The sequence below is a fragment of the Pezoporus wallicus genome, unplaced genomic scaffold (assembly GCF_028554395.1).
Source record: "Pezoporus wallicus isolate ANWC-B61680 ecotype Strahan unplaced genomic scaffold, APGP_CSIRO_Pwel_v1 contig_3486, whole genome shotgun sequence".
In the NCBI taxonomy this organism is placed as follows: Eukaryota; Metazoa; Chordata; class Aves; order Psittaciformes; family Psittacidae; genus Pezoporus; species Pezoporus wallicus.
The window spans coordinates 4,571,895-4,584,112 of NW_026642292.1; the positions used below are offsets into that span (position 1 = coordinate 4,571,895).

At 41.7% G+C, this 12,218-nt stretch overlaps 1 protein-coding gene across 6 annotated transcripts in view; it reads right to left on the reverse strand.

Moving 5' to 3' along the window:
* Positions 1 to 12,218, reverse strand: part of YLPM1 (YLP motif containing 1) — a 39,509-nt gene that overhangs the window by 13,584 nt on the left and 13,707 nt on the right. For 4 of the 6 annotated variants that reach the window (XM_057428638.1, XM_057428640.1, XM_057428642.1 and 1 more), the window contains exons 5-11: positions 8,198 to 10,600; positions 5,266 to 5,371; positions 2,965 to 3,445; positions 1,729 to 1,821; positions 1,171 to 1,345; positions 877 to 1,022; positions 335 to 522 (exon numbers count right to left, since the gene is read on the reverse strand). In XM_057428638.1, the coding sequence (XP_057284621.1) occupies positions 335 to 522; positions 877 to 1,022; positions 1,171 to 1,345; positions 1,729 to 1,821; positions 2,965 to 3,445; positions 5,266 to 5,371; positions 8,198 to 10,600 (3,592 nt within the window). The remainder of the gene's footprint in view (positions 1 to 334; positions 523 to 876; positions 1,023 to 1,170; positions 1,346 to 1,728; positions 1,822 to 2,964; positions 3,446 to 5,265; positions 5,372 to 8,197; positions 10,601 to 12,218) is intronic. The other 2 variants (XM_057428641.1, XM_057428639.1) reach the window with 2 other exon arrangements.

The window sequence follows — 12,218 nt, forward strand, 5'->3', positions numbered from 1 at the left end:
CCTTATTTTATATGGTGTGTTGCAAAATCTCTGACTGTGTAAAGCCAAGTCTTTCCTCTGATACACCAAAATCCAAGTGAAGATCTCAGAAGAGTCTAAAATACATTACTGTTACTCACAAACAAGAACTTACTCTTAGCATTCCCAGGAAGTTTACATCTCCTGTGGATTCCTAACAGCTGTGCTACAACACCTAGGTATTTGCAAAAGAACCACAAGAATTTCTCAAGCTTCCTCAAATGTAAGCTTGTTCTCAACATACTACACTCATGCACATTTTATCTAAATACAGACCCAATAGGAACTGATTGCTGCTTTCAGAATGCATACTCACCCTCTCTGGCCTGCTATCCCGTCCTGGTGGCTTCAAAATATCATCTACATTTTTAGATTCTGGCTTTCTTTCCACTCGTGGAGCAGGTGGTGGCTGACGAGGTATTGATGGAGCAGAAATAGGAATCCTTTCCTCAGGATAGTTTCTACGATCACCTTCAAATTCCAGTGTTTGGACAGAAGAGTTTTCTTAGTTCAGTAAAATAAAAAAATTAAGATGTTCATACCCAGTTGAGCTGATTTAAGCAGACCTTCATTATTTTAGGATAAATTCACAGATTTGTACCCCAGATAGTTCAAATGTCTAATCTTGAGCCTATTGCAATTGAAGGCATTTTTTAGCAGAGAAGATAACTGTTGCATTCCTGATCTCACCACCACTGACAAAACTACATGACACCACCCAGATAAATCTTCCTAAATTATATATTCTGACCAAAGAAATACTGCCAGTGAACTAATCATCTCCCAATTAATCCTCACCTCTGCAAGTCTGTACTTATGCTAATATTCTAGCATGGGTTCAAGATCGAGAAACTGTACCTCCAAACACGGAAGGCCCATGATCATATGCTGGACGATCTGTCTTTCGTTCATATGGTGGTCTTTCAAAACCACCCCGCCTGGAGGAGGGATGGTCTTTCTTGTCACGGTAAGACTGAGTCCTTGAAGCTGTAGTGGGAAGGACCCTGCCAAAAGAGTATCTTGCATGTTTCTGGAATTTCTACTACAGATTCCAAAGAGAAGTGAACATGCACCTCAAATGCAAAATGGACAGCCTGATACTCAATACAGCCTGAACTGTATTCATTCCAACAGTGTTCTAAAAATATGTACCTATCATCTCGGGGATGCCGGTCTTTTTCAAATCTCTCTCGTTCATAATCCACAGAACCACGGTCCCTGTGCAATTCCCGCTCTCTCTTGAAATCCCGATGATCTGTGTTCGAATTACCTTGACGCTCAAAATAAGGTTCACGATCTCTTTCTCTGTTGTAACGACCTGGGTGCTCTGAAAGGAGAAACCCATGGAAATCCAAACTACTAAAATATACTCTATTTTTTTCATAATTTCTAAAGGAAAAGCAACAAACAAAAGTGCCAGAAAAGTCTATAGAAATATCTTATGTGAGGGCTAGAACTGAGTCACTCAGCCATTGAATCTTTTCCAAACTGTAACAGACAACTATACCATGCAATCCTATTTAAAACCACAAAATTAAGTTTTTAAAGTGGCTAGGACATTGACTACACTACTCCTCTGAAATTCTTATGGGCCTCTGAAGAAAATAAAATGGTTCTAATGTAAACAAGAGCTACTGAGTTTGAGGTATGTTTTTAGTGCCTTAAAACTTTTCTTAAGAGCTGTCTGAGAGCTAGCCAACTGCTCCATACCTTTTTGAAATGTTTGCCTCTCTGGTAGAGGTTCTGGACGCAGGGTTACCCTCTCCCCATATGGAATCTGTTCCACTTTACTGGTGGTTATATCTGATTAAAAATAATAAAATAATTAGGATCTTAAAATACCCCTCTCCCATTTCCTTGCTGTTGTCATGAAAAGCAATCAGTCAGTGGCATTAAAAGTGGCTGGAATAACTTACCAAAATTTCTGTTAATGGATAATGTCAAAATAGCTATACATGAATACACATCACTATGGCTTTGGAAGTCTGAAGTGGATTTATCTGTAACTATGTGTACCACTTCGTCTTCAGAATGGAACTTCTGCTTTTTCAGAAGAGTTCAGGTAGCGTGCACAGCCAGAAAATTATAAATATTAAAATGCTCTGAAAGTTTAAAAAACTCATGGAAGTACCGTAATGTCAAGAATAGTAACTGTGAATTCCTAACAGTGATAATTTTCTAACAGCTTTTAGTGAAACATCTACTTAATGGATTCAATATGGCTTCAATTCATGTTCTGGTACCTTAGAGAGAGAAAAAAACCTCTTCAAACAGCAATCTACAGTTTAAGAACTTTGTTAAGACATGATTCCACTCCTGTTAACTAAGAATGAGGGAAATTAATTCTATTTAAAAACTAGTGTTGAATTTTAGCTTTGATAAGCTTAGTACTAAAAATCAGAGCCCTTTGCTGTTCATGTGTTAAATGTCTGTTTAGGGTGCACACCCTTCAGAAATACCAGGACTTTCTCTCACTCCCTGTTTAGAGGGTACCTCACACAAATTAAACAGTACATAAATAATGCAAACATGAGTCACATTTTGCTTTAAGTTACTAAATCATACCAAGAGCTGTAGCAATTCAAAATACCTTCCAGAACAGTTATTTCCATACTCAGCTACAAAGGGATTAAGGGAAAGTATCAGTATCAATCTAAATATAACACATTGATGTAATTGCATCAGTTGGTGTTTATATTAGAGGCAGGCATGAACCAAATGGTGTATAGCCACATGAAATAACTCATTATTACAGCACTGAAGAAAACATTAAACTCAAGGCTGGAGGTTACAGACTCTTTAGAATTGCATTGCTTCGCATTAGATTGCAATGTATGTGGCCTACAGGTCAACTGCAGAACATCTACAGTTTGGTGTGGCACATTCCTGTAGAAAGACACTAAGAGGTCTATTAGCTCTCCACTACAATCAAACAAATACACTCACCTCGCCCATGGCCATAATCCACAGTTTGCTGAATTACAGGTGCTTTAGGAACTGGTGGAATAACTGGAGGAAGGGCCACTGGTACAGCTGACGCAACAGAGGTGTGAACAGCAGGTACTTTCACAGGCGAGGAGACAGGTGGAGGCATCATTGACTCCTGTTTACACAACTCATACTCCATATTTGCTCCTTTATCCTCATTTGTGTCCCACAGTCCATGGAAAGAATCCTCATCCCAGCGTTCCTGTTCCATAGTAGAAGGTGATGGTTTTAAAGACTGACCATGACTTGGGGTTGCAGTTGGAGTAGAAACTGGAGCATGTGGCCTTGTCATAGGTGTAGCAGGCCTTGTCAGTGGGGCACTTGGTCTTGTCACAAGGGTGGGCTGTCTGAGCAACACGGGAGGCTTTATAATTACAGCAGGAGAAGTTTTAATAGCTTGGGCTTCTATTGGTGCCTCTGAAGATAGCTGAGAGGAGACCTAGATGCAGAAAGCACTTTTAATGTAGCTCTGTAAACTAACCTTCCCTCATCCTCTGTAAGTCAGTAAGCACAATGGCAATCGGTAATCAAATCATAAGCATTTCCTAGTACCTCCATCAAGGTGCTGCAGGTAGGAGGACAGTATTTCAAGAACTGGTGGCCTGAAGTAATTTGGTGTTTGTTCACTATGTGAAGGCTTAAATATTATTTTCTCCTTCAAAATAACCTTACCAATTTAAGCTCCAGTAGGCCTATCTCTGTTTAAAAGTGTCTGCAGTTTTATTCCCAAAGACTCCTGCTGTCTGCAAAGATTCCTACTGTCTGTGGGGAGGCTGAAAAGGTCTGAATGCAGGGAGCTTGGTGAGGCACAAGAGGATTAATAAAGCCAGCTTCTTTCTGGAAGTCACTGGAAAAAAATCCCAGATAGCAGAAACACCTGGAACCCCCTTAATGAAATCAAGATCAGATCACCATAAGAAATGGGGAGGTCTTGTGCAGTGGAATAAACCAAACCAAACCCTTCATGAACGAAACATGAAACTCCACATGCTGTGTCACAAAAAGTCTTTTTAGCACCACAGCAGATGCCGAGTTACAAACAGCCTTATTAGCAACATGCAACAAAACTTTCAGAATGGTTGTAGATACAAAGCTGAACTTTGTAATAGCAGTTCAAACTCATACGAAATGTGAAGGCAGAAATTCCAAGACAGATAAGAGTTGTTTGAAGAGCTATAGGCAGATGGGTGAAGTAGTCTGAGATAGAAAATAGAGTAAAGTCACTTCCTAAAGGCATCAGCCTACCTGTACTTCCTGGTAGCAAATCTGTTCCATTATTTTACCTTATAGACACTGTAAACAAGGAAGAAGATATGGGCTAAAAGAAAACTTGCAGTGTCTCATTCACTACATAACACTTCTCTCAAGTGAGGGGGAAAACAAAGCTTGGTCTGCCTAAATGTCAGACTCAGAGGTCATAATGTCTAAATTTATTGGTATGGTACCAGCAACTCTGGAGTTAAGATGTGATGAAGAATAAAGCCAGCATCAACTCAGGTATCTCCTTCAACATACATTTAACAAAATTTTTTATTTGTTCTAGGAGAGATTTATAAACCTGAGTTAACACGAGTATAGAAGTTCATTTGATTTCTGACTGGGTATGAAATACCGAAAACCCCAAATATAAGCAGCTGAGAAGAGTTTCCAGAACCAACCAGGAGGTTAAGCAGCAGAGGAATAATTTGCATTGCAACAGGAGATGCAGTCATGGAAATATGTAAACGTAAGCTTCCATGCACCTTATATTACAAAGGGTAATGGGAATTCCCAATAAAGACAGCAAACAGAAAGCTAATGCCCACTACCCTGAAGTATCTGTTTCTGATAGACCTATCCTCAAGTTTCTCTAACTTCAAAGATGAGAGAGCTCTTACAGTAGTAAAAGCAGAGCAAGATATCAGAATTTAGGCAAGGAAAAGGAGGGTCTTCTCATGAGCCTTATGCCTGTGTTTTGGAAGAGCTCACCTCTCCTTGTACATCATCCCATAGCAATCTAGGCTGTTGAACCTCATGTGCTACTGTCCCCAGTGGGTAATGCTGAGAAGACATCATGGACTGAAAGAGTAGAAAAGGCTTTGGAAAATCTAAAGAAACTAAGAAATTGCTTTGCCTCAGCAGAAGATTGATGAGATTGTAAGGGCTGTTAGACATGCATTCCACAGAGAAGTTTGACCATTAGAGTGTAGAACTAATCTGACTTACACATTAATAGTAATTACTACCAGCATGTTATAAGTTAACATAAGATTAATTTACCTGAAAGGTACCTGGCCTTGTGCTTGTATTCTGTGATCTTGGAGAGTCCTGTGTGGAAATGTCAGGCTTAAATTCTTTCAACTTCTGTAGCTGTTCTTTTTGCTCTCTGCACATGAATTACAAGGAAGTGTTATCAGCCTGTAACTTAAATGAAAAACTGAAGAAATCAACACTCATGGTGAAACCCACATATTACATATACTAGCATCAGGGGCCAAGTCCAAAGAAGAAAAGGGCACAGCAGGTTTTACATGGTCAACACTACGATTCAGAAATCACTGTTTCATATCCACCTAATCACGGAGGCTGGGTTTAGTGTATTAGCTGCATCCTTTCCTGAGCGTAAGTTTCCTGAGACGTGCAGTTATGCTATTGTGCCTGGCCAGAACCACTCCACTTCAACAGTAAAGAGCAAAGCTGTTTTTTTAGCTTCTGCCAACACCTTCTGCAAACAAGAAGCCCGTTGGAAACGTGTGCATAGTGGCTCAGTGACTTGCTTTGGTTCACATGCTAACAGGATTGAGGCCAACAAAGTGTAACAGAGATTCCAATATTAAAAAAAAACCAACAACAAAACAGTGATTTTAACTTTAGTTTCCTTGTTAGGTATATCAAAATGCTATTTAATACACAACCAATACATAGTCTATGGACCAGCAGTGAAAACTACAACCACTGGATTACAAAGTTGCATTCAATATGGTTTCCTTTCAGTTTTTGTTTGCATGTTTTTATCTAGGTTTTTTTTTTATTGCTGGTAACTCTTTGTTCATATTAATTGTGTGTATTAAAGTAGTTCCCAAAGAACAATGAAGAATGCTATCCCTCTGTAGTAGGCACAACATCCTTACTTGCAATGCATCTGGTTCAGTGTCTAGCTCAAGGAGAACTCTGCTCATAGAAAGGGATCCCAAATGTGTTAATACAAAGAGTAAACTGAGCAATTGCTAGCACTTGGCTTCTTCACACCTGGCTTAGAAAAAAATACACCAGATGACAAATACAGAACAGTATACAGGTCAGAGTATGCTGGTTTATACTTAGTAAAAGCAAAGTCAGATGAGGGCTTTAGGAGATGAAAGCAGTTATGCATCGCACTACTGGTATAACTCCTCATAAGCAAATGATTTGTGATTCTCCTAATAGTCTCCTTAAAGTTGTTGCTACTCTTCAGACTGAGGTCATCTGCTTATTAGAACCTGATGAGAAGTACCAATGTAATTAATTTTTAGATATTCAAATAAAATAAGATACTCAAATAAAATCAGTATCAGCAGTATCATGATTCTATTTCCCCTTTTTACTGACTTAGCAACGGGTATATGTATCTACCTTCCTGGATGTTTTAGTTCCAGTGTTTCAATGCAAATTATTTACTTAGGTAGTGACTCCCAAACTATGGTCTTTAAGATAAGTCTGTAAGTCCCTAAGTCCACTGGCTTGCAGTCAAGAGCAAAACATGCTTGGCAACCTGAGGCAATGCGAAAGTCAGGAAGCTGAAAATGCTTGATCTGTTGATCCAAACTTTTGGCAATACTGCTTTATCACACAGATTTCACAGCTACTAACACCTGTTGAATTAATCTAACTAACTGCACTGAAAGACCAAATTATTCAGAATAGAAGTTCTCCCGTTTAAAAATTGTTTTCCTTGCATTTTGGCTTGCAACTAAGGCCTTCCACATGGGACAGATGCTTAGCAGCAGTTTTACGAGTGAAAAATCAGCTTCAGGAAAAGTGCAAAAAGTCTCTGCATGTTTCAACATTGTTTAATGCAAATGTAATAATGATAACCAAACATTCCTTTTAATTGCCCATTATTTTAGCATAAGATCTTGTTTATTAAATTAAAGCCCTGTCTTTACTAGGCACCAATCCTTAGCTCTCTCTCAGTAACTCATGCATAAAATGAACCATATGAACCTCTGACTCTAAAATGTTTCCTCTTTTTCCCAGAATTTCCTCTGGAAAATCTCATTCACTGAAAATAAAGAAACTATTTTTTTTTTTTGTTTTCCTATGTGTGGATTGTTTTTTTGTGTTTGTTTGATGGTTTTTGTTGTGGCTTGTTTGTGGGTTTGTTGGTTTGGTTTGTTTTTTTGTCCAAATACATTTAATGCACCTAAACCCAGGCAACAAATCATGTAAGTAACATTTGGATAGCGAGTACATGCTCCATTCATTCTGATATTACTAAATTTACTGAGCCTGGGAATGTTTCTGATTTTTAAGAGGATATTTTATTACTTATTCTGACATAAAAACACCAACTAAAGCCTTAGGGAGTCTGGTAGCTGCTTTCTAAAAGAAGGTTTTGGTGAACTCTTGCATTCATATCCTTCTGATTGTTATCACTGCTGTTATGATGATCCTCAGAACTAAGATCAACCAAACTTGATAAAACTGCTGATGATGCTGGATTTCAAATGAGGGACCATTGTAAAAAGAAAAAACTCACATATGCTTTAATTAAAAAGTAAGCAGTATCCAAAAATTAAATAGGTCCCAGTGTGTGAATTAAGAATCACATTAATGCAGATCTTGACAGATAAGTATTAAAAGCAATTACCAGTGAGCTCATCTGACAGTAATGAAAAGGTTGAAAAGCAATTATCTACAAGCTCATTTGAGGATAACAAAAAGATTTGTCAAGTGAAGGGACAGATTCTTCCCAGAAAGTAACAAGCAGGGAATGCCATACTCACAGGTAAAGGCACAACCATCTATGTAAGAAAAAAAAAAACAGTCCATCCACAAAAGCTGTGATGGAGATACTCCAAATAACTTGTTCCACATGAGCTTCTACTATCTATCACGCTGTGGTAAAAAGAAATGAAGCCATTACAGTGTAAATAAAGGAATGAATTAGGAAAGAAGCACCATCTCCACAGAATGGGATTCCCATATGAAGTGGCACAACCAGGCAACTCACCGAAGCATTTTGAGCTCTTGAGCTGCCTTCAGAATTATTTCATGCTGTCTTTGACTAAGGACCATCACTCCTCCCAAGGACTGGTCAGAGTCCAGGTTTGAATCTGCTCCCAGCATATCAGAGGAATGTGAAGGTGGAGGAAGGGATGAATCTGAGTGATCATCCAAAGACCGCAGTCTGTCTCCATCATCTGGATACCACCTATCTGACAGCCGTTCTCTCTCCCAGTCAGTCCTTTCAGGAATGTAGTCTTGCTTCTCCCGCCATGTGTCATATCTCTCCGGATATTCTCGAATCCTCAGCTCTCCCCTTTCTCGGAGGTCTCTGTCATAATGATCTCTGCTCCTATCCTCCCTCCACCTGTCTTCACGGTATCTGTCCAGGGGTGGAAGAGGTGGTAATGGTGGTAGAGGGGGGATATCCATGTCATGATTCCCCATTTCTCTGTCATCCATAGGTCTCATGTCCCAGTCTCTATCCCATTCTCTGCCTACATCTTGTTCATAAATATCTGAGGATCTTCCAGTTCTATCTAGATCTCTCTCTAGTTCCCTCTCTCTTGGCCTTTTCCAGTCATCCCACCATGAATCTCGTCTGTCACGATCGGATGATAAAGGAGGTAGTGGTGGTAGAGGAGACAGTGGAGGCAATGAGTGGTGGGACTGCAACCTGTCATCTCTATCATATGCATCTACAGAATCATCCTGATAATCAGAATTGTGATCTCTCCAGTATCGTTCTCTTTCCCAGTCATCCAATTGCTCGTGCTCCAAAGAAGGGTCATCTTGACTATCTAAAGGAAATTCCTCCTGCATTCTGTCATCTTCATGACCCCAAGAACCCCCAAGTGTCTCATCTCGATGGTATGGAGGCAGTTTGTCAGGGTCATCTCCTAGGTGAATGGGTTTACCCATATTGCCTGTTTCAGATCTTCCTGCTTCCCTCTCACGGCTACCTGCCCTCCTGACAGGACCCCTCTCGTGGCTACCTACCTGCCTGACTGGGCCCCTCTCGTGGCTACCTGCCTGCCTCATTGGAACCCTCTCTCGACTGCCCCCCCGCCTGACAGGGACCCTTTCTCTGCTACCCGCCCGCCTCATGGGCTCCCTCTCCCGGCTACCTGCCCGCCGCATGGGCTCTCTCTCCCGGCTACCTGCCCGCCTGACCAAGCCTCTCTCCCGGCTACCTGCCCGTCCCCTGTCCCGGCTGCCTGGCCGTCCAGGTAGCTCTCTGTCTCGGCTAGAGAACACCCTCTCGTGGCTATCAGACCGTCCACTCAGGCCCCTTTCTCGGCTGCCAGACTGTCCATCTGGCATCCTCTCCCTGCTGCCTGACCGCCTATCTGGCATCCTTTCCCTGCTGCCTGCCCTCCTGAACATCCCCCTGCCACGGATGGATGCTTGCCTAGCTTGCCCTCTGCCTCTGTATACATACCCTCTGCCACGGCCATCATCCATCCTGCCCATTCCCCGGCCATGGCCATCATCCATCCTGCCCATTCCCCAACCACTGTCCATCCTTCCCATCCCTCGGCCACCATCCATCCTTCCCATTCCTCGTCCACCTCGTCCACGGCCCATTCCCCAGCCACGGCCATCCCCCTGCCCTCTGCCACGGCCATCATCCAGTCTGCCCTGGCCCCTGCCTCTGTTTACTGGTCCCTTGCCTCTATCTTCATGCATAAATGGCCCTTTCCCCCGGTCTTCTGGTCCAGGTGGACCCTGGGTGCTATCTGAAGCAATCAGCTGGCCATCTGGTGAATCCAAATCTTGATTTCCTGTAACAGGAGTAACTGCACCGCCTGTTCTTGCAATACCTGATTGCAAAGCTACAGGGTTACTAGAAAGGGATGGTGATTTCTGGTTCTGAATAGGTGGAGTAGGTGCTTTGGACTCTTCTACTTGCTGGTTAGGATCATGTGAACTCCACGTCCACTTTTTAGGAGGGTCTGAAACAGTTTCTTTGACTTCAGGTTTGGATGGCTCCTGTTGAGTATTTGTCAGGTCCTCATCTGGCTCGATGGAACCTGCACTCTGTGCATCAGAAGTCGTCTGTGTTCTGCCTACAGTTTGCTGATTGCCAGCTACATCTGTAAAAGGTTCTTTGTTTTCTGACTGTGAATCTGTCTGTGACTGCTGCTGCTGCTGTCCCAGATGAGGCCTGGGCCCCATCCACCGTGAACCACCAGGTCGGGAACCATGTCCATGTGATGAATTTGTTGAAGTATAAAACTGTGCTGCTGGTCCTCGTGGGATACTCCCCCATCTACTTGAAGACTGTCCATCTGTATTCTGTCTGTCAAAACGTGACCTATATCCTTCTGAGCGCTGAGAGTCAAAACGAGGCCCCCTCTGTCTTGAGCCTTCAAATTTGTCATATCCTCTTCCTCGAGGTCCATCAAATCTATGGACAACATAATGGCAATTTTATTCAAATGGACATGTCAAATTAAAATCCCCTAAAAGAGAATTTCACACACATCCTTAAGTCACTTCTAACTGATGAATTCTAGTGTGCCTTAGGATCAGTCCCTACTGAACCAGTGCAGAAGGACAGAGACATGTTCTTCAATACAATATTGTTCACTGAAGACCAGTTTTAAGCTACTTGCAGATTAAGTAACCCTAAAAAGAAATTTGGCTTAAATCTCTCAGGACTGAAACTTGACTGACAAAGATAGCAAACTCATTTGAAAAAAGCTTTCAACTTTTGTTTAATGGAACAATCAACAATTCTTGTTAAACTTTTGTTTTGATAGTATGCAAAAAGCCTACCTACCTATGGTGATGAATGACATCTAGAAAAAACCTTTAAATACAGATCCTTTTAGAAAGGGCAACAAACTGTGATATCACCCCGTTCCATGAAAGATAATATGCCTAAACAAATTATATTCTTATTGCATCACTTTTAAAATTCCTTTTGAGAACACCTACAACTGTTATTGCTTGAATATTGGGAAACAGGTCAGGCAAACTAATGAAGAACAATTCATGCAATCGTATTTAGCAAGGTTGATCTAGTAAAAAAGAACAATCTTTAAGCATATGCTCAAATACTAACATACATGATAGATCAGAACTAATCAAATTACACAAAATAGGAACCCCTGTCTGAAGTCAGGTTGCTTGGATAATTGAGATTCATAGTTCTGTCTCACTGGTTGGGGTCAGGGAGACCAAAACATGACTGGAGCTGGACTTTGCAAGGGTGGTGAGAAGGGCTTCTATAAGTACATCAGCCAGAAAATGAAGGTCAAAGAAAGCATGCCTCACCCTCGATGAACACGACTGGCAAACTGGTAACAACGGACAAGAAGGCTGAGGTATTCAACCACTTTTTTTTGCCTCAGTCTTCACCGGCAACCTCTCCTCCCCTTCCTCATGAATGGATGGACCACAAGACAGGGACTGGGGGAGCAAAGTCCCTCTCACTGAAAGTGAAGATCAGGTCTGTGACCATCTGAGGAATCTGAACATGCATATGTCCACAGGATCTGAGGGGATGCATACTAGAGACCTGAGGGAATTGGCTGATGTAGTAGCCAAGCTGCTCACCACGATACCTGAAAAGTCATGGCACTCAGTAAAATCCCCAGTCAATGACTGGAAAAGGGGAAATATTGCACCCATTTTTAAAAATGGAAAAAAGAAAGACCTGAGGAACTACTGACCTGTCAGTCTCACCTCTACGTCTGGGAAGATCCTCACAGAAGCTAAGCTAAGGGACACAGAGGACAGAGAGGTGATCTGAGAAAACCAGCATGGCTTCATGAAGGGGAAGTCCTGCCTGGCCAACCTAGTGGCCTTCCATGATGGCATGATTACATCAGTGGACAAGGGAAGAGTTACGGATGTCATCTATCTGAACTTCTGTAAAGCCCTGGATATGGTCCACCATAACATCCTTCTCTTTAAATTGGAAAGATATGGATTTGATAGATAGGACTGTTTGGTGGATAAGAAATTGGCTGAATGGTTGCATCCACAGGGTAGCAGTGGATGCAATGTCCAGATGGAGA